Source organism: Pseudorca crassidens, chromosome 15 (assembly GCF_039906515.1).
Source record: "Pseudorca crassidens isolate mPseCra1 chromosome 15, mPseCra1.hap1, whole genome shotgun sequence".
NCBI lineage: Eukaryota > Metazoa > Chordata > Mammalia > Artiodactyla > Delphinidae > Pseudorca > Pseudorca crassidens.
Genome location: NC_090310.1, coordinates 14,190,706 through 14,216,938, shown reverse-complemented (window position 1 = coordinate 14,216,938; position 26,233 = coordinate 14,190,706). Strand labels below are relative to the sequence as shown.

The 26,233-nt window shown below is 40.3% G+C and overlaps 1 protein-coding gene across 3 annotated transcripts in view; it reads left to right on the top strand.

Moving 5' to 3' along the window:
- LOC137206838 (S-adenosyl-L-methionine-dependent tRNA 4-demethylwyosine synthase TYW1) overlaps positions 1-26,233 on the top strand; it is a 206,152-nt gene that overhangs the window by 41,794 nt on the left and 138,125 nt on the right. For all 3 annotated transcript variants that reach the window (XM_067705974.1, XM_067705973.1, XM_067705972.1), the window contains exons 9-11: positions 1,092-1,144; positions 16,048-16,166; positions 17,672-17,781. In XM_067705974.1, the coding sequence (XP_067562075.1) occupies positions 1,092-1,144; positions 16,048-16,166; positions 17,672-17,781 (282 nt within the window). The remainder of the gene's footprint in view (positions 1-1,091; positions 1,145-16,047; positions 16,167-17,671; positions 17,782-26,233) is intronic.

Here is a 26,233-nt window from a genome sequence, read left to right as displayed (position 1 = left end):
GGGGATCTTTTAAATGCTTATTCTGTATCTGAGATTAGCTGATCAGTTGGACTCGGTTCCATCTTCAAGTAGATAAGCAGTGCTTTATTTATATGTGAGATGTTTACATAAATGTGGAAGAGGATAGAAGACAAAGCCCTGTAATGTTGCCACTAGAGACTTGTAATCCAAATTGACTTTGTTCCATTAATCATCACCCTATGAATATGGATGTTTAACCAGCCACTTATCCATTTATGCCATCATCCAGACTGTATTTCTCCATTTACCTCGTTTATCTGCAAGTCAAGAGTCTTTTTGCGCAAGAGACTCATGATAATTGTGGCTTATTACTTGAAGCCTCATGAGAAACTTTATTAAATGTCTTCTGAAATCAGAATTTTCTACTTGTTTGCTCTACTAGTTTGTTAAAATAAGGAAATGTGATTGCTTTGGCGTGGCTTTTCCATGCTTTTCGTGTCTTACGTGGGTCAAAATATTTAAATAGGTTGTGGAGCGGTGCTGAGAATTTATGTCAGGTTCCTAGAATTTGATTTTTCCCACTTTTGGGGGCAATATTTATTTTAATCTCCTGTTGCCCATCTGATTCTTTATTTATTTTTGAAGATTATTGATGACAGTTCCCCAGTCGTTCATTGTATTGAAATATACTGTTAGTTGTTTTTGCTGTATGGTCCAGTGCATGGTTCATTTTCATAAGTGTTTCTTGGGTCTTTGAAAAACATGTGCATCCTGTAGTTGTTGAGTGCAGTGCTCTCTATGTCCTTGATTGAGTTTACTGTGTTGCTTCAGATCTTAGAGCTCTATTGAGTTTTGATCTGTGAGATCTGTTATATACTGAGAGATCTTAAAATATCTCCCTGTGATTTTGGATTAGCTTATTGTTTCTTTATGTATTTTGAGTCCATGTTATTAGATGCATACATCTTTTAAATTGTATTATCATCCTGGTGAGTTAAACCTTAGTGGCATTGGATTGTTGTCTATCATTATTTAAACAAAGAAAAATGACTTTGCTACAGTTTTATAATCACTTTTTGATATGAGGTTTTGAATCAGTCCAACTTTGTGTTCCCTGTTTTTTCATTCAGGTTATCAGTTGATTGGGAGCCACTCTGGGGTGAAGCTTTGCAGGTGGACAAAGGTATTTGTTTTTATTCAAATATTATTTCTGTGTTATGCAACTTTTATATGGCTACTATATGCAACAAATTTACCATTTTAAAGGTATAATTTACATTTAATAAAATGTAATGATTTTGAATGAATTAGTTAAGAGTTTAGCTTTTTCTTAACCTTTTGGTCACGACGCATGGCATGTGGGATCTTAGTTCCCCGACCAGGGATCAAACCCGTGGCCCTTGCATTGGAAGCGTGGAGTCTTAACCACTGGACCGCCAGGGAAGTCCAAGTTCAGCATATTTTGATGGATGTAAAAACCCTTATCCACCACCTGAATTAAGCTATAGACTACTTTCCTCACGCCGATAAATTCACTTATGCCCATTTCTGGTCAATACCCCCTCCTCCACAGCCAGGCAACAGTTGTTCTCGTTGCTATCACTGTAGTTTAGTTTTGCCTGTTGTAGAATTTCACATGAATAGGATCATATAATGTGTAGCTTTTTGCAAGTCGCTTCTTAAACTCAACATAAGGTTTCAGAGATTTATCCATATGTAATGTGTATCAGTAGTTCATTCCTTTTTATTGGTGAGTACTATTCAGTAGTATGAGCATACCATAGTTTTCAGTCTGTTGATAGTTATTTGAGTTGTTCTCAGTTTTTGGCTCTTATGAATAAAACGGCTATGAATGTGTTTTTTTTACAGAGGTTTTTTTGGTGAACGTATGTTTCGATTTCATTTGGGTACATACCTAGGAGTGGAATTGTTAAGTCGTAGGGCAGGTATACATTTAACTTTATAAGAAACTCCCCGTCTGTTTTCAGTGTGGTTGTACTATTTTATACTTGCATCAGCAATTTATGAAAGTTGCTACATATTCTCATCATCATGTGGGATTACACATCTTTTTCCTGATGAGTGTGAAGTGGTACCATTTTGGTTTTAATTTACATTTTGCTGATGACTATCGACGATGAGGAGCACCTTTTCATGTGCATATTGGCCTTTCATAGTTGTGAAGTGTCTGTTCAGATATTTTACCCAAGTTGAGTTGTCTGACTTTATATTATTGACTCGTAGGAGTTCTCTATATATTGTGGATATGAGTGTTTTGCCTGATGTTCAGTATGATTATTTTCTCCTAGTCTGTGGCTTCCTTTTTCATTTTCCTAGTGGTATCTTTTAAATTTTTTTTTTAATTAATTAACTAACTTATTTATTTTTGGCTGTGTTGGGTCTTCCTTGCTGCGTGCGGGCTTTCTCTAGTGGCAGCAAGCAGGGGCTACTCTTCATTGCGGTGCACAGGCTTCTCATTGCGGTGGTCTCTCTTGTTGCGGAGCATGGGCTCTAGGCACGTGGGCTTTAGTAGTTGTGGCACGTGGGCTCATTAGTTGTGGCTCATAGGCTCTGGAGTGCAGGCTCAGTAGTTGTGGCACATGGGCCTAGTTGCTCCGCGGCATGTGGGATCTTCCTGGACCAGGACTTAAACCCATGTCCCCTGCATTGGCAGGTGGATTCTTAACCACTGTGCCACTAGGGAAGTCCCTCTTTTGAAGTTTTTAATTTGAATAAAGTCCAATTTATCATTTTTTTTGTATGGTTAATATTTTTTGTATTTTAAGAAATCTTTGTCAGCTTTAAGGTCACAAGGATAGTCTGTGTTTTCTTTTGGAAGCTTCATATATAGTTTTAACTTTTATGTTTGGGTCTGTGAATTAATTTTTATGAATGGTATAAGGTAAAGGTCAAGATTGTTCCTTCCTACCACCAGCCCCCTATATGGATATTCGGGTGTTTTAGTATCATTTGTTGAAAAAGATTTTCCTTCCACCACTGAATTACTTTTAGGACTTTGTAGAAAATTCAGTCAACTATATGGGTAGGCCTGTGTCTGGACTGCTCTTATGCTGTTGCATTGATGTGTTTGTCTATCCTGAAGCCAGTACCACATGGTCTTGATTACTCTGGCTTTGTAATAAGTCTGAAATCATGCAGTGTAAGTTCTCTGTGTTGTTTTTTAATTTTCAAGATTGTTTCCCCTCTTCTGGGCCTTTTGCATTTCCATATACATTTTAGGATCAGCCTGTGAATTTCTGTTGTTTGTATTTGTTCTGTTTTCTTAGATTCTATATTTGTCTGTTTGTCATCTCTTCACCACAGGGTCAATTACATGAACTGTAATTTCTTATTTTCTGCATTCTTGATGCTCTGCAGTCGTATAGAGACTGCCCCTCCCCGGGGCCAATTCCTAAAGATTAACAGCAGCTTGCCTCGAGCATGCCTTTCATATGTAATTCTGAATCTGTAGCTTTCAGCTACCTCCTTATCTAACTCTCTCACATACCAAGCTAATATTTTCCCTGTCCTAAATCATCCCAGGCCCAGCTACCAGAAAACTGGAGATAGCCTTGTAGCTCAAAGCCCACTGGAATAATTCATACTAGCCAGTCCTGCACTGTTTACTTTGCTCTGCCTTTCCTTTCCTGAGGAAACCCCAGTAAAAGCTCTGGCCCAGGCTTCCCCCTCGCTCCTCTGTCTCCTGAACAAACCCTGTGTGGTGTGGTGTGCACCCTTCTCTTGGGATATGTAAGTAATATATTCCTTCAATAGCATTGGCCTATGTTGGCACTCAGTCACCTCCATAAATTAAAATCCTATGGGCACAAATAAGATAGCATTAAAAATTATTTTATTTTTAAATGAAAATACAGTGACAGTATTGTTAGTTTCAGATATATGACATAAGTTGACATTTGCATACGTTATGAAAGGATCACCACGATAAGTCTAGTAACCATCTGTCCCCCTACAAAGTTATTACAATATTGTTGACCATATTCCTTCTGTTGTATATTATATTCCTGTGATGTATTTATTATGTAGCTGGCGGTTTGAACTTCTTAATTCCCTTCACCTGGTTTGTCCATCCTCTCTCCTCTCCCTTCTGGCAATGACCCATTCTCTGTATGTGAGTCTGTTTTCATTTTGTTTTGTTTGTTTGTTTTGTTTTATAGATTCCACATATGAGTGAGATCATGTGGTATTTGTCTTTCTCTCTCTGACTTATTTTACTTACCATAGTACCCTCAAGGTCCATCCATGTTGTTGCAAATGTCAAGATTTCATTCTTTTTTATGATTGAGTAATATTCCATTGTGCGTGCGTGCGCACCCCCCCCCCCACAGTTTCTTTATCCATTCCTCTATCAATGGACACTAAGGTTGCTTCCATATCTTGGCTTTGTAAATAATGCTCCATTGAACATCAGAGTGCATATATCTTTTCCAACTACTGTTTTTGTTTTCTTTGGGTAAATATCCAGCAGTGAAATTGCTGTATCATATAGCAGTTCTATTTTTATTTTTTTGAGGAACTTCCATACTGTTCTCCATAGTGACTGCACCAGTTTACAGTCACACCAGCAGTGCATGAGGGTTCCTTTTTCTCTGCATCCTCTCCATCACTTATTATTTGTTGTCTTTTTGATGATAGTGATTCTGAAAGATGTGAGGTAGTATCTCATTGTGGTTTTGATTTGCATGTCCCTGATGATTAGTGTTGTTAATCATCTTTTCATGTGTCTGATGGCCATCTGCACTTCCTCTTTGGAAAAATGTCTACTCAGGTCCCCTGCCCATTCTTTATTTTTTAATTTTTATTATTTTTTTTTGGCTGCGTTGGATCTTCGTTGCTGCTTGCAGGCTTTCTCTAGATGTGGCAAGCGGGGGCTACTCTCCATTGTGGTGCGCAGGCTTCTCCTTGCGGTGGCTTCTCTTGTTGCAGAGCCCAGGCTCTAGGCGCAAAGGCTTCAGTAGTTGTGGTTTGCGGGCTCTGGGGTGCAGGCTCAGTAGTTGTGGTGCATGGGCTCAGTTGCTCCGTGGCATGTGGGATCTTCCCAATCCAGGGATCAAACCCATGTCCCCTGCATTGGCAGGCGGGCTCTTAACCACTGCTCCACCAGGGAAGCCCCCCTGCCCATTCTTTAATCAGGTTGGTTGGTTGGTGGTGGTTGTTATTAAGTTGTATGTGTTTTTACGTATTTTGGATATTAACCCCTTATTGGATATATTGTTTGCAAATATCTTCTCCCATTTAGTAGGCTGCTTTTTTTGTTGTTGATAGCTTCCTTCACTGTGCAAAAGATTTTTAGTTTGATACAGTCCCATTTGTTTATTTTTGCTTTTGTTTCCCTTGCCTTAGGAGACAGATCCAAAAAATATTGCTAAGATTGATGTTAAAGGGCATGCCACCTATGTTTTCTTCTAGGAGTTTTATGGTTTCAGACCTTACATTTAAGTCTTTGATCCATTTTGAGTTTATTTTTGTATATGGTGAGAGAAAATAGTTGATTTTGATTCTTTTGCATGTAGCTGTCCAGTAATCCCAACATCATTTACTGAAGAGGTCGTCTTTTTCCCATTGTGTATTCTTGCCTCCTTAGTAGATTAGTTGACTGTGTAAGCGTACGTTTATTTCTGGGTTCTCTATTCTGTTCCTTTGATCTGTGTGGGTAGATTGGAAACAGAACTGGTAGTAAGAGTGGTTGAGGGAAGTGAGGTGGACCTCTGGTGACACTTTCAGAGTAAGATTTAAAGATGACAGGCACTCCCAAAATAAACAAGTTCAGTTTCAAATAATTATTGCAAGATAGATTTCTCATCATTGTGCTATAAAAATTAATACATAAAATGACCACACTAACTTTTTAAACAACTTTGATTAGTGAGAATCCTGCATTTCATATGTCTGTTAACTTAATATTTGGTTCCAAGTCTACCAAAAGCATCTCAAATCTCTTCTGTAATGTATTTATAGGTGACACCTACAAATGTAACATGGGATACAGGTATTGTGTTGGTGACTTAAATACTAGAAACAGCATTGTTCTCTGTGACATGGTTTTTCAAAATGCTGAAATTTCTTATAAAAGCTTTGCATCAAAGAAAGTGTTTTCTTTCCTCATTTTACATAATAGCTGCATTCCTGGAAAATTCAGTGTATGGTAACATGTGCAGAAGATACTTCATTGGTAAAATGAAGTTGGAATCTAAGCTTGGATGATTATAAGAGGTTTTTCACAAGTATGGAGGTCTGGTGAGTCATTTGAAAGGAAGTGGATTAAAGGACACTTTTTGTGTGTGTGTTTGTGTGTGTGTGTGACTATCTTAAGCATTGCAGGAGATGTGAAACACTTGACCCCTCCCTTACTTTTTGCCAGTAGGGCCTCCCAACCATTTTGATAACAAAAGTATTTCCACAAATTTCCAAAATACCCCCCGGGGTAGTGTTGGCCCCATTGAGAACCTCTGCCCCAATCCATTTTCATTGCCAGCCTCGAAGTTCAGGTTGTCCTCTTGAACGTTGCAGGTAGCTTTTTTCCCTCTACTTCTGGCTTCCAGTGAATGCCCTCCCCCTCCCCCGCTCAATTTATCTGACGTTAACCAGGTTAATCTCAAGTTCAGTTCTCATTTAGCCATTCCGTTTTCAGAGCCTATGATGGCTCTTCATTACTTCTTACTCAGTATTCAGTTCGGATGTGTAATAGGCATCTTGAACTTAATGTGTCAGAAACGGAATTCCTGAATCCTCTCCTAAATCTGTTCCCCTCAGTCTTCACTCCAGCAGTTTATGGCAGTGCTATCCTTTCAGTTGCTCAGGCCAAAAACCTGGGAGTCATTTATACTCTTCTGTTGTTTTTTTGTTTGTTTGTTTTTTTACCCTCCCACATCTATTCTGTGAGCAAATCTTTCAAAATATATCCAGAATGCAACTACTTACTTTTCACCTCTTGTACTCTTATACCTTGGTCCAAGTCACTGTCATGTATCCCTTTTATTATTTAAGTCATCTCCTGCCTGCTTTTCCTGGTTCCATTCTTGTCATCTCCACTGTCTGTTCCCTACACAGCAGCCAGATGTCTCACTCTTTCTCTCAGAACCTCCAGGGGTTCCCATCTCACTCAGTCTGGTCTGCCATGCTCTGGTCCAGCCTTACTAGCCTTCGTGCTGTTCCCTGAATACACTGAACTCAGACTCCTCTGTGGCTTTTTGGTCTCTGTCTGCTCACTTAGATCTCTGCTCAGTGAGCCTCTATCAGAGAGGCTCTCCCTTGACCGCCTGATATAAAGTAACAACCTTCCCCTCCTATCCCCTTACACTGCTTGGAATTTCTCCATAGCAATTATTACCACTTAATAGATTATATCTTGTTTATTGTCTGTCTCCTCCCTTCCCTTTTCAGGTCCTCCCCAACCTAAGAGTCTTTGTTTTTCTTTCCAATACCAAAAACAGAGCCTGGCATGTAGTAAACATTTGTCAGATGAATTATATAAAGCCCTGAACCCGAGGAAGACCCTACTTAGTGTAGTTCTGATCTACTTGTTCAGTTTTATTTTGTGTTTTAACCTTCATACATCATGTGCTGCTTCTCTTCCCTGCTCTGATCTCCACCTGACTGAATCCTACCCATGTGTACCAGTCAGGAAAACAGAAACCATCCTGGGTATTTTAGCAAGAACAGATTTAATAAAGTAAATTAACTGACTGCTTACAAAGCCACTGAAAGGCTTGGGGTAGTGAAGGTCAGAGAGAACTGCTTGCTTTGAGAAAGTCGAAAAGTGCTGGACTCACAGGACACTGCTGGAAGTGACCTGAGATGCTGGCAACATTAAAGCAAATGTTTCCCAGGAGCTTGCTTGGAAGCTGCTGCAGACTCAGTGTTTGTTGTATGCCCTTGTGTCTGCCAGCTGCTGCCAGGGAGGAATAATGGTTTCTCCTTTCTTGCCATCTAAATCTTGCATAAATGCCTCTTCTTGGTGGAGTCTAAATCAGAACCCCTTGGGCAAGGGAATCTGAGAAATAGGGTGTTAGGGCTCCTTACCCCCTGCTTAGAAGCGCAGGCACAGGACTCAGGATTAACAGCATGGTCTACCTCTTTGGATACTCAGCATCTGTACACACCCTTCTACCTGTATTTATGTTTTCAATCCATAATATAAATAAAACATTTGTGTGTGCCTAACCTGTTGCAACTGTTATTCATGCAAGGAAGGATGTACTCACCCTCTCCTTTGAGATCCTCTTTTTGAGACTCTCTTTTGAGATCCTCTAACCTAAGGATGACATTATAAGGTTAACCACCACTGACCCATCTTATATAAAACAGTTGGAGGGGAGGAGAAACAATTATATATATCCAAACAAGGAAGATAATGTGTATATTTATAACTCTGCTCATATTCACACTTGGTCAACTGGTCATGGTTGGTATTTATACCTTCCTTCTTCCACGGGGCAGGCCATGTTCCTCTGTGCTCTATCAGTAATGCTTCCTTATCAGGTGTGTGATTCTGTCAATGAAGAGTTTGAGCCGGTACTGGCCCCTTCTGCAAGCTTTTCTGAAGTTCTCCTACTGTAAATGAGAATACTAAAGAGATGTTCCAGAGATCCCCTTGGTTCTTGACAAAATTTGTTTCTGTGGCATGAGATGCTCAAAGGAGCCAGGGGCTAGTGTTAACTGTGGAGAGTCTGCTCTCTCAAGCTACAAGCCAACAAGTCACCTGGCAGAGTTTCATAGATGTTGGTGGAGGACCCAGGACTCCTGGGTCAAAGACAAAGCACAGCAGGCAGATTGAGATTCATGTCCAGTTGCGGAGACAGATTTGTGCTGCTTCCTGCTCCTTTGTCTTTCCTCAATCCTCCTCCTGTTTGTACTTTTTTAACAGTTTGTTTAACCAGTTTAGAATTTATTTTGCTCTGTTGTATGAAATAAATAACTAAATCAAGGGTTAGCAAACCTTTTCTTAAAGGGCCAGATGGTGACTTTATAAGGTTTGTGGGTCATACGATCTCGTTGCAACTTTTCACCTCTGCCATTGTAGCCCCAAAGCAGCTATAGATGTAAGTAAACAGATATGGGTGACAGTATTCCAGCAGAACTTTACTTATAGTAAACAGGCAATAGCCTGGCTTTGGCCCATGGGCTGCAGTTTATTGACCTCTGCATTGAACTCTCCATCCCCTGTCAAAAATGGAAGAGTCTGAAACTTTACCCTACTTGCAGGCTAGCAAGTTAGCCTGCCACAGGTTCATGGATGCTGGCAGAAGGCAAGTACAGTTTATTACTCATAGTAATAGCAGTAGCCAGAATATTATCATTTGCTCTGTTTCCTGAGCCCCGGTTCCCATAAAGCAGCACTAGGAAGGCCAGGTGTAACATCTGCACATACATTGTAGGAGAGGAGCCCCAGGCTTAGGGAACATCAATCTTTTATAATTGGCAGTAATCCTGCCTGACCTTTGCCCTAGAAGGACACATCTTCATTATACTGAGCAGTAAACATACCCATCATTTGCCCCAGAGGGAGACACTGTATCTTCCAAGGCTATTCACTATGTAAAACTTTTTGAAAAGGTAGTCTAGAAAAAGGGCAGTCAGGGCCTCTGCTTGCAGGACATTCAGAGAAAGACCCATGGAGCATTGCCTCCCAACACCCCACCTCCATCCCCACCAGGTTGATGTACGCAGAGCCTATCTAGCAGTGGTATCTTGCATTCATTCAGTGTGGATCTGCTGGGCTACAGTTGTATTTTCGAGGTTGTATTGCTCTTATTTGCCTCGAGGATAAGAATTCATGAATTAATGAATCTGAGGTTATTTATAATCTTTTTCTCCTAGGTTCATAACATGAAAACTTGGTTCTAAGCATGTATTGCTCTCATGTGTTTTCTTTTTGCACCCAGCTTATCTACTAATTTTTAGATATGGGAGCATTTCCTTTCAAAATATAATGTCTAAAGACTTCCAGTCTGCACAAGATGGCATAAACCTTTTTCTCCTTGCTCCTTCCTGCTATGCACAACTCTAAACCCTGGAAAGCACAAGAGGCAACCAAACAAGAACTCTGGAATGGGGTAAGAGGAAGGCTGACTGGTTTGGGACCCCAGCACTGCAGGAACAACAGAGCAGCAGGATGTCTTACATCCCTCCACCTAAAGAAGAAGGCAGCCCAGACCCTGTGTTTACTGAGCCTTAATCTAGCAATAGAAGGCCACTCAGTTAGGCTTGTTTCTCCCTAGTATGGACTGGGAGTCCCTCTGACATATTCAAGTGAGCCCAGAACCACTGGCAAAGGGGATCAGTTGGGAGCCCCACCAATAAGCAGCTGGGACAAGTGCTTTCCTTCCCTGCTGGACCGTAAATTCCCCTCTCCTGCTAAGAGATACCAGGCGGTCAAGTACAAGTGGAAAGAGAGAGACTCCTCCTTACCACCTTACTCCTGCAACAGTCGACCTGGCCTGTGAAATATTCTCCATGCCTGCTGGGCCAAAGACTCCCTTCCCCCTCTGAGAGATACCATGGTGGCTGCGTGGCACTGGCAAGAGGGACACCACCACAAGAAGTGGCCCATCTGGGGAAGCCAAGCCTCTTTGTTTGTGTGTCCGGAGACTTCCCTCTCCCACTCAGAGTTACTGGGGCTGCCCAGGGCCATTGGCCAGAGGGACTCTGCCACACGAGCAGCCTGCTCTGGGAAGCCTGCTGGCCTGAGACTCGCCTCCTCCATTGAGAGACCTCTAGTGGGTCACCCTGGAGAAACCTCTTTCACCCACTCTGATGCTACCAGCGGAGATCAATGGGAGCCCAAGCAAAATTTCAATGCAAAGCCTCTGAAAATTAAACTGCCGTTGGAGCCACAGCATACAAAAATAGTCCAGGACCTGCAGGCTCAACCTAAACAAAGTGCCTGGTGCTAAAATGAAAGAATGAAATAGGATCTAGAGCCTCCTAACATAGTAGACAAAATGTCTAGGATGCAGTAAAAAAAAATCGCCTGTCATTCCAAGAACCGTGAAAATCACAACTTGAGCAAAAAAAGATAATGAACTGAAACCAACACCAGATGAATCAGATGGTGGAATCATCTGACAAGGATTTTAAAGCAGCTGTCATAAAAATGCTTCAGCAATCAGTTACAAAGTCTCTTGAAACAAATGAAAGAATAAAAAATCTCAGCAAAGAAATGGAAGTTATAAAAGGAACCAAGAAGGAATTATAAAATTGAAAAAATACAATAACAGAAATAAAAACTCACTGAATGGGCACAGTAATAGAGTGGAGATGACAGAGGATAGAGTCAGGGACCTTACCAAATAACAGAATGATCTGTGACCAGGACAAGTCAAAAGAATTTAGCCAATCTGAACAGCAGAGAGAGCCAACTCCAAACAGGATAGAACCAAGGACATCCACATGGAGATACCCTAAAATTAATGATCTGAAAACTAAAGAAGAAAAATGTCTTGAAAGATGCTAGAGATAAACAATGAACTAACATCAATTTGATGTCAGATTTCTCATCTGAAATCATGGAGGCCAGAGGGAAGCAGCGCATGGTTTTCAAGTGTTGAAAGAAAATAACTGTCAGTCATGATTTCTGTGACTGGCAAAACTATCCTTCAAGAATGAAGATTAAATAAAGACATTATCAGGTGAAAGAAAACTGAAAGAATCTGTTTCTAGCAAATCTTCTCTTAAGGACCAGCTAAAGGAAGCTCTTCAACCTAATGAAGTGATAAAAGATTCTTAGAGCACCAGAAAGGAAGGCAGAATGATGGAAAGAGCAGAAATATGGGTACAAACAGTAAATGATCATTTTCCTTATAACTTTTATAAATCATATTTGATGATTGAAACAAAAATTATAACACCATGTGATACTCAAGACAATAATATTTAATTTAAAAGAGGGAAAATTAAAGAGATCTGAATGGAAGGGATGTTTCCACGCTTCACTTGAAGGTGGTAAAATGTTTTTACTGGTAGACTGTCATAGGTCTACTAGTATGTATATTTTTATACCCAGAACAACCACTACAAAAACTATACAAAGAGATACACTCAAAAACAAAAAAAAATTAAGATGGAATCCTAAAAATGTTTAAGTAACCTGTAGGAAATCAAGAAAAGACTAATAGGAATGAGAATCAGAGGGAACAAGAAACAAATAATAAAATAGTAGACTATTTTAGGGCTAATTCATAAATAATTACTTCAGATGTAAATATTCTACATATATCCATCAAATGATACAGGTTGGAAGAGTGGATTTAAAAAATGACCCAAATATAAGTTGTTTACAAGAAACTCACTTCAAATTCAGTGACACAGGTAGGTTGAGTAAAATGATAGAAAAATATATACCATGCCAACAGTAATCCAAAAAGCAGGATTGCCTGTATTAATACCAGATTAAGTAGACTTCAGAGCAAAGAAAATTACTAGAGACAGAGAGTGACATTTTGTAATGATAAGAAGATCAATCTACATTATATGAATATGTACCAAACATCAGAGGCTCAAAATAAATCAAGCAAAAGCTGACATAGTTGAATGGAGAAATTAGAAAAAAAACAAAAGAAACCAAACCCACAGTTATAGTTGGTCACTTTGAAATTGCCTCTCAGCAACTGCTAGAAGTACTAGACTGAAAATCACAAGGCTCTAGAAAATCTCAACAGTAGAGTTAACCAGTAGGATCTAGTTGACATATAGAGAACATACCACCCAGCAACAGGAGGATGTGCGTTTCTTCCAAGTGCCGATGGAACATTCACCAAGATAGACCATGTCTTAGGCCATAGAACAAACCTCAGCAGATTTATAAGTATTAAAATCATACAGAGTGCGTTCTCTGACCATAATGGAATCAAACTAGAAATCAATAATAGAAACAAAAGGGAAATCTCTAAATATGTGGAAATTAAACATACATTTCTGAATAAGCCTTGGGTCAAAGAGGAAGTCTCAAAGGAAATGAAAAAATACATAGAACTGAATGATAGTAAAAAAAAAATAATTATATCGATGTATAGGATGCAGCTCAAGCAGTGCTCAGAGAGAAATTTCCAGCAATGCATACTTATATTAGAAATGAGGAAAGATCTCAAATCAGAAACCAATGAAAATCTAAGTAAATGTAAATAAAAATCTAAATGTAAATCGAAATAAATGTTCATGGATTGAAAGACTCAATATTGTAAAACATCAATTTTGCCTGAATTGATCTGTGGGTTTAATGCAATTCCTATTAAAATCCCAGGAAGGTTTTTGTAGAAATAGACAACTTATTATAAAATTTAAAAGTAAAGGCACAGGAATGTAAAATAGCTTAAACAACATTGAGGAAGAATAAAAGGAGAGGAACCATATATCCAGATATTACAGCTTACTGTATTGCTACAGTAATCAGGACGGTATGGTGTTGGTGGAGGGACGGACACATAGATCAATGGGACAGAATGGAGATCTCAGAAACAAACCCACAAATATGCTTAATTGATTTTTTTACAAAGGTTCAAAAGCAATTCCTTGGAGGAAGGATAACCTTTCCAACTAATGGTGCTGGGGAGATTAGACATCCATAGGCAAAAAACCAAAAAAACCCCACTACCACCAAACCACATACACCAAAAGTACACACACTGACACATACACACACACAAACATACATAAAATACATACATCAAAATTAACTCAAAATGGATCAGGACCTTAAATCTAAAGTGTAAAACTTACAGAAAACTTTTTTTTTTTTTTTTTTTTGCGATACGCGGGGCTCTCACCGTTGTGGCCTCTCCTGTTGAGGAGCACAGGCTTTGGACGCGCAGGCTCAGCGGCCGTGGCTCATGGGCCCAGCCGCTCTGCGGCGTGTGGGATCCTCCTGGACCGGGGCACAAACCCATGTCCCCTGCATCGGCAGGCGGACTCTCAACCACTGCGCCACCAGGGAAGCCCAGAAAAGTTTTTAAAAGAAAAACATGCCATGCTTTTCACATGTGTCTGTCCCTTTATCCTTTTAGCCTTTCAGTATTCAGTTTGGGCATCTCACCTCTGAGGAGTTCTCACTGGTCCTGGAAGGCTGAGCCTGGTTGGTCATCTGTCCCATGGGCTCCAGTAATACCATGCTGGACATTTGCCTTTTCTCTGCTTGCCCAGCATCTGAGTGTTTTCATGTTTGGGGAATTTCCCATTAAATGGGCTTTGTTTGATGTGAGGGCCCACTGCCTGCTGCAGAAGCTAAGGAAGACATACTGTTTCCTGGTACCACGTTGTGGCAACTTGGGTATAAAAGTGTCATCTAGGATAGTCATTCTTTTCAGCCGGAGACTTTGAGTGTGGAGTGAGTGATGGAAAGGGACTGGGACATGGAGAACTCATTCTTGTGCTGGTGGCAGCAGCATCTGCCATTCAGGGGTGGTGCTGGTGATGGTATCCAGAGAGGGGTGGTGTCTGTAGTATATGGCTTCTGGGGGATTGAGTGGTGGTCCCGCTGCCAGCCTTCCTTCGTTCTTGCCTTTATAATGGGTCTATGAGCTGTGAAATCCTTTCAATAAATTCTTTTTCTCTTTAGCCAGACTCCGTTTCTGTTGCTTGCAAAAGAATCGTAATTGATTCAATCAGACTGTCATAATAGTATTGCACATTTTTCTTGCTTACTTGCCATTTCCTCCAAACAGATCATGGGTAGGGGCTCTGTCTTATTAGTCATTGTACATTCAGTACACAGCATGCTTGAAGTACATTAACTAATTGCTAAATAATGAGTGAAACATGCAAGTCTTCAACTTGGTTTCTCCATTGGCGTGAGGTTGATATTTAGTGGTAATTACTCTGTGACTTTTGCATGTGGTGGACTTTGTAGTTTTCAGTGTTACTTGCAAGATATAAATATTTTGTTTGCCTTCTTGAATATTTTATTGGGAACTTGGAAGAGAGTTTGTAGAAACAGTTATCCTGAACAATATTTTTCCTTCACTCTATTTTTCTTAGTGTAAGTACTAAGTGAGATGGACAGGGGAACCCCTTTTATCAGGACCAAAAAATAAGACTTTGTGATCAACTGACACAGTAGCAAGCTGGTAGATTTTATGTGGACAGCATTGTAATATCAGTACACTGATGTATATTATACACTGATATATATGTGTAAAGGCTCTCCATCTATGTCTCCTCGTCTGTTGTTCCCATTGTTAGTTCCATAGTATGTCAGTCACTTAGGCTCAAAACCTCAGTTATCTTGGATGACTTCCTCTGTTTTGCCCCTCTAATTGGGGATGGCACTGATTGTACCTCTGTAGTACCCTTCCTGTTTCCTCCACTAATGTTTTGAGACAAATCACCATGACCTTTCTTGCATAACCTCCTCACAGGTTTCACTTTTACTGAATCAAGCCCATCTTGCACAGAGCTCCTAGACGGATCTTTCTGATGATACCTCAGGAAGCTTGATAGTATCTTGTGATTCCAACCCTGAGTTGATCTGCAGTGTTTCTTCAAATTACCTTTCTTACTGCACTTCCCGTGGTTTTACCAATCACATATTAAATAGTGTTCTTTTCTGGAATAATCTGTTTCTTGTGTACATGCTGTTTGCCCCCTCAACAGTCTCAGTATATTCAAATTCTACCATTTGGTTGACATAGAATATGCTCCAGGTTGCATTCCTTAACCCACCCTCCTTTGTTAAATGCAGAGATACTCTTTCAGATGAGCGCTACACCGCCCCCCCTATTCTGAGAGCCTGTCTTATCTCTCCTTTGGCATTATATATTATTGTACTAATATTTGAGGCAGTTGGGTGGATTTGAAAATGAAAGCATCCATGGTCCTCCCTATAGAACTTTCAGAGTTAATGAATCATAGATTTATCTCATTAGGTTGTAGAAAACCCAGAGCAGTATCAAAACCCAAACACCATCAAAACACTATAAGGCTTTAATGTTAATTTTCTGCCTCATGCAGCTACCAGTAGGGGTACTTATGCTTACGAAACGCATGGTTTCTTCTTTAAAATGATGCCTTGGTGTTTTGTTTCCTTGCTGTGAGGACTTTATTCAAATTATCGTTTGTTTTGTACTTTCACAGTCCATGCTCCGAGGGAGAGGAGGTTGCTATAAACATACGTTCTATGGCATTGAAAGCCATCGTTGCATGGAAACTACCCCGAGCTTGGCGTGTGCAAATAAATGTGTCTTCTGTTGGCGGTACGTAAAAATGAATGGCCATGGTGACCAAATATGTGATGATCTGTAATAATCAATTTCTGCCCAACACTGTACTCAGATTTACCTAAAGCTCTGTTGTTTCTGTAATTAATCCCCTTTTTCATTCCTAATATTATATTTATGCATTTGTTGTTTTTTTTCTTGATCAGTTTTATCAGGGGCTTGCCAATTTTTTTTTTTTTTTAAAAGATGCTGCATTAGGTCTTCGTTGCTGCATGCAGGCTTTCTCTAGCTGCAGTGAGTTGGGGCTACGCTTTGTTGCGGTGTGTGGGCTTCTCATTGTGGTGGCTTCTCTTGTTGTGGAGCATGGACTCTAGGTGCGTGGGCTTCAGTAGTTGTGGCACGCGGGCTCAGTAGTTGTGGCTTGCAGGCTCTAGAGCGCTGGTTCAGTAGTTGTGGCGCATGGGCTCTAGAGCGCAGGCTCAGTAGTTGTGGTACGTGGGCTTAGTTGCTCCACGGCATGTGGGATCTTCCCGGACCAGGGCTTGACCTGTGTCCCCTGCATTGGCAGGTGGCTTCTTAACCACTGAGCCACCAGGGAAGTCCTGCAAAAGTCTTTATTACTCCATTTTTGGAAAGATATTTGCACTGGGTATAGAATTCTGAGTTGACAAGTTTGTTTCCTTTATGCATTCTTTCAGGTGTCATTATAGTTTCATCTGGCTTATTTGTTTTCTGATGAGTTTTCAGAAATAATTTTTAACCTTTGTTCTTAAGTAGTGTGTCCTTTTTCTCTAAGTTGAAGGTTTTCTTATTTTCTTTTGTTTTCATTAGTTTAGATACTGTATTTTTAGGCTGTTTTTTTTTTTTTTTGCGGTACGTGGGCCTCTCGCTGTTGTGGCCTCTCCCGTCCGGAGCACAGGCTCCGGACACGCAGGCTCAGTGGCCATGGCTCACGGGCCCAGCCGCTCCGCGGCATGTGGGGTCTTCCCGGACCGGGGCACGAACACGTGTCTCCTGCATCGGCAGGCAGACTCTCAACCACTGCGCCACCAGGGAAGCCCTAGGCTGTTTTCAAAATACCCTGGTTGTTGTTTTGCGAGTTCCTTCGATCTGTGGTTAATTGTTTCTCATTAACTTTGGAAAATTGTTGGCCATAATTTTTCTACATTTTTTTCTGCTTTGTTCCTTTCTGGGATTTCAATTAGGTCTTCCCATTGCACTGCCTCTCAGAGAGGGTCTTGCAACAATATTCTACTGGTGGTCGTTACTGGATGCTTGTTGGCCTGGTGTTGTATGGCTGCGAGAGGGCTGCACGTTTTATATTGTCCCGAGTAAGTCTCAGTCTTGGCCAGGCACTTGCCATCTACCCCTCTCTGCTAGGTGTCATGACTCAAAATAAGTTGTAAACTACAGCTATAAATAGCTGAGCTTTTTGTAGGAAACCAACCCTGATTTTATAATTATATGGACTCCTTCATAGGAGGTAACTAGCTGAGGTTTAATGCAGGGAGTCCTTTAGAACTTCTGCCTCTTTTTTCTAGGCACCACACCAATCCAGTGGGTACTGAATGGCGGTGGAAGATGGACCAGCCTGAAATGATCTTAAAGGAAGCCATTGAAAACCATCAGAACGTGATGAAGCAGTTTAGAGGTATTTATTATCCCTCTACAAAGGGATGCTAATAGCCTGAACTAAATTGGCAGAGGAATTGCCTCCTTTGGCAGGATTTTGTCCTTGCTGGCAGTTCTCATATAGGAAAGTGAAAACTTTGTAGAAATATTATATATGTCTTGGCCTTTTTAGTTTTTACTAATAACTTTATATCTTATATGATGGGAGAATTAAAAAACTTAATTCAAAGCTTAGCTATTTATAATGTGGTACACTCAGCCTGTGAGTTTTGCCTGGGAGTATATCCTCATTCTTCCTAAAAACTTCTGCTATTGTTCTGTCTTGTTGGGTACAAAGCAGCCTTGTGGATGGACTGAGAATTTTAGAGCACTGGAAAATTCTTAAGTAATATCAGTTGGTATTGGGAAAGCATTTTTGAATAAATGCCTTACAAAAAAGGAGGGTTAATATTAATCAGATTTCCTCCACATGATCCACAGTGATGTGTAGAATTCTGCCACTCAGTTTCTAGAATTTCCTGATCCAGTTGTGTCTCATAGTTCAAAGTATTTGACTCTACTGGAGATGGCTGGTTCTCAAGCTTTAGTGTGCATCAGAATCGTGCATTAAAGTAGAGATTCCTGGTCTCCTTCCCCAGAGAATGATTCAGTAAGTCTGAGGTAGCAACCGAGAATGTGCATTTTGAGATTTCCTGGTGGTATCGATGTTATTGAACTGGGGACCATACTTTGAGACCCACTACCGTAGATAGATGTGGAGGACTTGTAAAGTGATATAACGACAGCTGCAGATGATCAACTGAAATAAATCTATTAGGTTCCCTGTTAAATGTGCATGCCTCTGTCTCCACCTGCCACTTGTTAGTCCTCTCCTCTTTATCCTTTCCTTTCATATACAACAACAAAAAAGATGAATTGCAACCATGGTTGTTTTGACATAGGCCCTCTTGTGGTGCTAGCATCATCAATGGGAGTCTTTATAAACCCCAGTAATTAGCATTTTGAAGATCAGGTGATTCTTTGATGCGAAGAAATTTGTTCGGTCAGGTCACTGCTTCTTGAGGTCTCAGTGCTTCTGATGTTGTTTTCCTAACATCACCCAGCAGTTCTCCAGGTCTCAGCGACACTGCCTGGGTGTCCGACAAATTTAATTCAATCCTGACACTGTCTGGAGATAGCATCAGGCCCCGCAGGTTAAGGATTCAGTCCTATAAGACTGCCCCCCACTTCAGCTGCCAATCACAAGTCTGGGATGTTACCTGTGCTTCTGACCAACTGGCTATAAATTGGAAGTTCCCACACCCTCCTCCTTGGATTCCTGGTTTGTTAGAGTGGCTCACAGAACAGAGAAACATTTACTTATTTTTGCCATGTTATTATAAAGGATATATAGAGGTCACAGAAGAACAGCCAGGTGGAGAAGTACATCTGGAATGGTCCCAAGGCCAGGAGCTTCTGTCGCCATGGAGTTGGCCACCCTTCTGGCATGTTCACCAACCCAGAAGCTCATCAGATCTTGTTCAAGAGACTATAGAGCTTAATTTGTAGCCCCCTCTTCCCTTTCTCACAGGTCTGTGTGGTTGAAAGTTCCAGTCCCTTAAACACTTGGTCTTTCTGGTGACCAGCCCCAGCCTGAGGCTATTTAGGGATCCTGCCCTATGTCACCCCATTTGCATAAATTTAGGTATGCTCAAAGGGGTCTCCTTATGAAGGACAAAAGACACTCCTACCACTCAGGAAATCCCAGGGGTTCTAGGAGCTCTGTGTGGGGAACCAGGAACAAAGACCAAATCTATTTGTTATTTTTTACCGCGGTACTTCTTATTACTCTTCTGATTTCCTAGGAGAAGTTGGGAAAGCAATGCAAATAATGATTCAAGATCAATAATAATTTATAAAGGATAGTCAGTTATACCTTTATTTTATTCTTTATGAATTTTCTAGGGAAAGTTGCCCTGTACATATTTGTGTGTGTCTGTGTATGTGCTAACCTATTGTACATCTTCAGAGATGCTAATAAATATTTTAATATTTCATCTTGGCTTTTAGTCTCAAGCATTTTTTTTTTTGAACAAGTCATTTTCTCTTATTTGGATAAAGCAGTGTCTCTTACCAGTCTTTTGGAAAATTAAATGAAACTGTGTGGTGAAGAACTAGGAAGTCTCCACATCAGGAATTTATTAGCTTTTCTTAGACTGTTTGTTGATTTAGTTAATATTATTGATTGTTGATCTTCAAATAAACCATATGCCTTTTAAATAAATTTCAAGGCAAAGTCTTGTTTTCTTTTGGATAGTTACTAGTCAGAATTCTCCAGAGAAACAGAGTCAACACACCCACTGTGTGGGTGTGTGTATATATATAGATAGATAGATAGATAGATATAGATTGATAGAGTGAGATTGGCTTAAGGAATTGGATCATGTAATCGTGCAGGTTTGGCCAATCAAAAAGATAGATTAAAAATAATCCATTGGGATAGACCAGCAGGCTGGAAATTTAAGAAGAATTGCAGTTCAGATGCAGAGGCAGTCTGCTGGCAGAATTCCTTCTTGCTTGGGGGAGGTCAGCCTTTGTTCTTTTAAGGCTTTCAGTTGATTGGGTGAGGTCCACCCACATTAGAGAGGGCAGTCTGCTTTACTCAAAGCCCACTGCCTTAAACGTTAATCTCATCCAAAAGACACCTTCATGGCAATATCCAGAATAATGTTTGACCAAATATCTGGGCACCATGGCCCAGCCAAGTTGACAGGTAAAATGAATCATCCCTGGTAATAATATCAGAAGCAGGGAAATGCCAGTAATTTGTCTTTAGAGTCTAATCAGTTTCTTTTGGTTTAGTGCCTAAAGAGTCAGTTGAACCCTTAAATAATGGGGTGATGGCTGAAGATGTGTGTTTCCTGGACATCTGGGAATCTCCCTGAATAAACTGTGTCCCAGGGGATTTGTATGGGAGGAAGCAGTCCTGAGGAGTAGACATTCATTTTTCCATTCCGAGATGTCCTTGATACAGAACGACAATCTGAGTTTTGACGGTAATTTTTCTGACAGGAGTATTTTTGCAAGTGCACTTTAAATGGAAATAAGAGATGAATAAATCATGAGGCTGCCTTTCTTCACGTTAATAACATGTGTTAGGTGAGGTCGGTGAACACTAGTCTTTGTTGTCTGCCTAGCTTGTTGGAGGGTGCAGAAAGGTATACCTGGTTAGTAACCTTGTGCTTGCCTTTTTTTTTTTAATATTTATTTTTATTTATTATTTATTTATTTATGCTGCGCTGGGTCTCAGTTGTGGCACACAGAATCTTTAGTTGCAGCATGCAGACTTCTTAGTTGAGGCGTGTGGACTCCTAGTTGCAGCATGCATGCGGGATCTAGTTCGCCGACCAGGGATCGAACCCGGGCTCCCCCCGCCCCCCACATTGGAAGGGCGGAGTCTTACTCACTGGACCACCAGGGAAATCCCACCTTGTGCTTGCTTTAATCAGTAGGTATCTCAGATGGTTTGTCTTTAGGTATCCATGGTGTAAGAGACAAAAGGGTTTTAAAACATATATATATATATATATATATATAGTCTTGTAGGGGGAGGACAGATACAGGATTGCAGGGAGAAAGGAAGAGCATGTCTGTGAACAAGTGAATCCTGAGTAGGGGTGAGAATGCCTAAGGGGGTGAGGGTGACCACCAAACATTCAACAACTGCCATTCATTTCATCCTTAGAAATAGCTTTGATAGAGTATCTACTTTGCCCTTGTAATTCTCACAAAGGATTCTTTTTGCATACCTTAATTAATTGACTTGACAAAATGTTACCATGTCAGCAAGTCATGTCTTTATAGAATCGACAATAAATTTTCTAGAAAGGTTTCCAAATTGGAACTGGTTGATATTTGTACACTGACACCCTTCAGGGTACCAAAGCAGTTTTTCTTTAAAGTAGTAGTAGAAAATAGGTGTATATTTGAAGGTGTGATGGGCAGTAGACAGGTCGGCACATGGGCATAAAGGAGCTCTCATTATATTTTCACTAAGATGAGAACTTCCTTAGTTTCCAATTTTTGGATGGTGGTGACTATTTGTTAATGCTTTTTACTTTATTCTGTGCTTAATCAAGACATTACTTTTTTGAAAATCTCTCTCATTGCTATCATAACCAAAGCAAATCCTGCTGTGAAACTATAGTATTAGAAAAGGAAAAAAAAAAAAACTAATTACCAAAGGGTGAAATACATAATTTGTAAGAATCCGAAGTTCTTATGGAAGACTGGGGTGGTCTACGATACAAAAATGTTAATTTTTTTCTTTTTATTATAACTTTGGCAAAATGATAGAATTTTAATATTTCAGAGTATTATGTTTTCTATGTTCTTGGCTCTTGGCAGTAAGTAATCTGGTGTTCAAATTGATGGTTGTTTACTGTGGGCATTCAACTTGGCAGTGAGATTTTATAACTTCACTCAGTCTTTATCAATGGTTATAATCTAAAGTTTTCTTTTTTAATGAACCTGAATTCCTCCTGCAATCAGTGAAATCTCTATATTCTATCTTTTATTCATCCTTAAGGGTATAAATAAAACAGGTCACCCTCCTTTCTGGATAGTCAGCTTCAGGGTGAGGATGGTGAGACTAATGCAAGTGACTCTACCTCTTCTGAACCGAGTGCCATCACCTGGGTGCAGCTCTGACACACATCCTACTTTTGGATGGTAAAGATGCAGGAACGTAACTAACTCTAGATTTCATATCAGCCCCTGGTGGAGAGTCTATTATTTTTTCCTAGTTCCACATTTATTCCCTTTTTAAAATTTACAGTGCTTTATTTTTACCCTTTAATATACCATGGTTATTTTTCCTTACTAATAACCTGAATTGATCTGATTTCTTTTTTTTAAATTATTATTTATTTATTTTATTTATTTATTTTTGGCTGCGTTGGGTCGTCTTTGCTGCATGCGGGCTTTCTCTAGTTGTGGTGAGCGGGGGCTACTCTTCGTTGCTGTGCGCAGGCTTCTCACTGCGGTGGCTTCTCTTGTTGCGGAGCACGGGCTCTAGGCGCATGGGCTTCAGTAGTTGTGGCACGAGGGCTCTAGAGCGCAGGCTCAGTAGTTGTGGCGCGTGGGCTTAGTTGCTCCACAGCATGTGGAATCTTACCGGACCAGGGCTCGAACCCATGTCCCCTGCATTGGCAGGTGGATTCTTAACCACTGCATCACCAGGGAAGCCGTGATTTCTTTTTTAATCTAAACTTCTTAAAAAATCGTATTATGAAAATGTCCAAGTATACACAAAATAGAATGGCACAATAAACCCCCATATCCTTTTCTCCCCTATTTAAAAATTGTCAAAATTTTGGCATACTTACTTCTCTATCTCCCCTTTTTTCTTTGCTGAAGTAATTAAGACAAATCCCAAGTATCACATTTGCCTTCAAACTTCAGTATGAATCTCTTTTAAACATTAGATTTTTTTCATCAACACAATATCATTATCACAGCTAATAAAATTATTATTATTTTTAACATGACTGTTTTCTTCCAGGTTTACTGAGGTACAGTTGACATATAGCATTGTGTAAGCATTGTGTTTTCTTCCAGGTTTACTGAGGTACAATTGATACATAGCATTGTGTCATGTACAACATGACAATTTGATATATAGACAGGCTGTGAAATAATTACCACAATATGATTAGTTCCATTTCCTTCTTAGTTTGTCATTTTCTGGGTATCTCCACTTTAGCCTTTCCTTAGAGGTCACTCATTAATAATTTCCCTTACTCTAGCTTGGAGTCCTGTTTTACAGGGTGCTTTCCTAGCCCATGATGATCACCCGCTCTCTCCTATGGGTCTGGTTCAGTCATTTGATGATCGTTATTTTTGCGTAGGATGAGACTTGTTGTGCGTACTGTTGTTTTTGCCTCTGAGTGTCCAGCTTTAGCTGAGTGGCCAGCCTTGAGCACACTTTGAAGATATACTCATCTTTTAAACATTCCCTTTTCATGCATCTATTCTCAATTCCAAGGGCAATCACTGTCTTTTCAGTTATTTCATCGATCATCAAAGCAGCTTTCTTCCCATGACTTTTATTAGCTTTCCCCTTTATATGCATGCAAAATTAACTTTACATTGATTACAAGTAGGTCAGAATTACAGTGCAACTCGGCCTTTTTTCAGAATGCTCACTGCCGCCCTCTAAATACCACCATGGCAGGGAGAAATAGTTTTCAGAGAATGGAGTTCAGGTTTCTTTAGCTCAGCTTCCCATCAGTTCAGCTGACATCAAGTGAGTGAACCCTCTCTGTGAGGAAAGTCCTCGGTGCTGAAGGTGCAAATGTGAAGGTGACATCATTTGTTGCTAGATGTTTTAATCTATAGTTTAAGCTAGAAGTGAAGTAATGCGAAAAATAAAGGGTCTCCAATAGATGGTCCTCAGGAACGAGGTGTGCTGAAGTATACATCCAAAAGGAATGTCAGGGAGGCGGGGAAGAGAACACCGCCTGCTAATTGTTTTCCGAAGTTTATTTATGAAATAAACATCATAGTAGAAGTGGCTGTATCAAAGATATATTATATATGACTTTCAGCCAGGAGGGGTTCTTAGGAACATCTTTGGCCAGGAGCTATATTGTTATTTGAGAAGAAAGAAGAAAATGTTTTATTTCTGATTGGTCCAATCTTTAGAAAGAGGAATACTCACACATATCAATTATACCTCAATTTAAAAAAAGGCATAAGAAAGTATTCAGAATGGGGGGGGGGTTAATCAACCCCCAAAGGAATAGGAATACTCTACATTGAACCTTATATCATTTTTTAAAAAAAATATTTATTTTTGGCTGTGTTGCGTCTTCATTGCTGCGTGTGGTCTTTCTCTAGCTGTGGTTAGTGGGGGCTACTCTTCGTTGTGGTGCGCAGGCTTCTCATCGTGGTGGCTTCTCTTGTTGCGGAGCACCGGCTCTAGGCACGTGGGGTTCAGTAGTTGTGGCATGTGGGGTCAGTAGTTGTGGCTCACGGGGTTGAGAGCGCAGGCTCAGTAGTTGTGGTGCACGGGCCTAGTTGCTCCGCAGCATGTGGGATCTTCCCGGACCAGGGTTTGAACCCATGTCGCCTGTGTTGGCAGGCAGATTCCTAACCACTGCACCATCAGGGAAGCCCAAACCTTATATCATTTTTATTTCTGGGTTATTCAGCTTATTGCTATGACCTTAGGATAAAAATTCTGGAATCTTAAGTTTTTGCTTTGGCATCTTTCAGTGAGGTAAGGAGTGCTTCCTAGTTAATATGATGACTGTAGTGAGTATTCAGGATCAGGACGCTGTTCAGGCTGAGAAATGTCACAAAACTTGCTTAAGAAAAAACAAAAACAAAGAAAACGAACAACGACAACAACAATAAAAACCTCCAAACCGAAAAACAAAAACAACAACAACAAAACAAAACCAAAGCAGAGTTTAGAGGTGAAAGGGATAAGGTTTAGGGAAACATGAAGTGAACAGGCTCTGTGTGTGTGAGTGAGAGAGAGAGAGAGAGAGACAGAGAGACAGACAGACACACAGTGGGAAATATCCCTATAGATTTGCTACTGAAATGTAGTGTCTGCTGTTGCCTGGGCTGTCCTCCGGCCCCAGGACTGCTTTCCATTAGAAATTTGGAGGATGTCTTATTTTCTGACATATTTCTTTGAGGACGGTGAAAGACAGCATGAGGTTGAGTCCCTGAGGGCCTTGTTTTTGGAGGAGCACTGTAATCGCCTCTGACAGTGAGCATGAAATAGAAATGTGCTTCTTGAAGGAGAGAACCAAGCTTTTACATATTCTCAGTGCCTTACTTTTGAGAAAATTAGGATATTTTAAAATCCCAGAATTATTCTTTTAAAGCCTTACCCACAGGCTTTTTCTTGGTCTTGGTTTTTGTTTGTTTTCGTAGGTGTCTGATATTTATTAGCTGTAGCTCTCCGAGAAGATAGCAGTTGATCTCTTTGCCTGTAAGTTTTCCTCATTCTTCCCTGGTAACGTCCTTTGTTGGTCCCTCTTCTTTCCTCAGATATGTGATTGCGTAGACTTAAGTCCTTGGTCCTCTTCTCTAACTGCCTTTTTTGCCTTGGTAATCTGCTTCGGGCCCTTGGATAGAAATACCATCCATTTCGCAAAAATGTTTATTTCCACATAGGCCTTTCTCCCAGAATCCAAACTTGAATGTTGGACACACATTCAGCTATCTAACAGACATATTAAACTTCACGTGTCCAAAGTTGAACACATGGTATCTACCTCCACCCCCCCAATACTTGTTACCCCCATGTTACCCCTAAGGCTTTCTTACTGCCAACTTGTCTCAATTGATGGTGACTCTTGCTTAGTCCAAAAACTTTATAGAAATCATTGACACCTGTTTCTCATAACCTACATCCAATCCATTAGAAAATCCTTCAAACTTACCTTCAAAATAGAGCCTTTGACTATACCTTT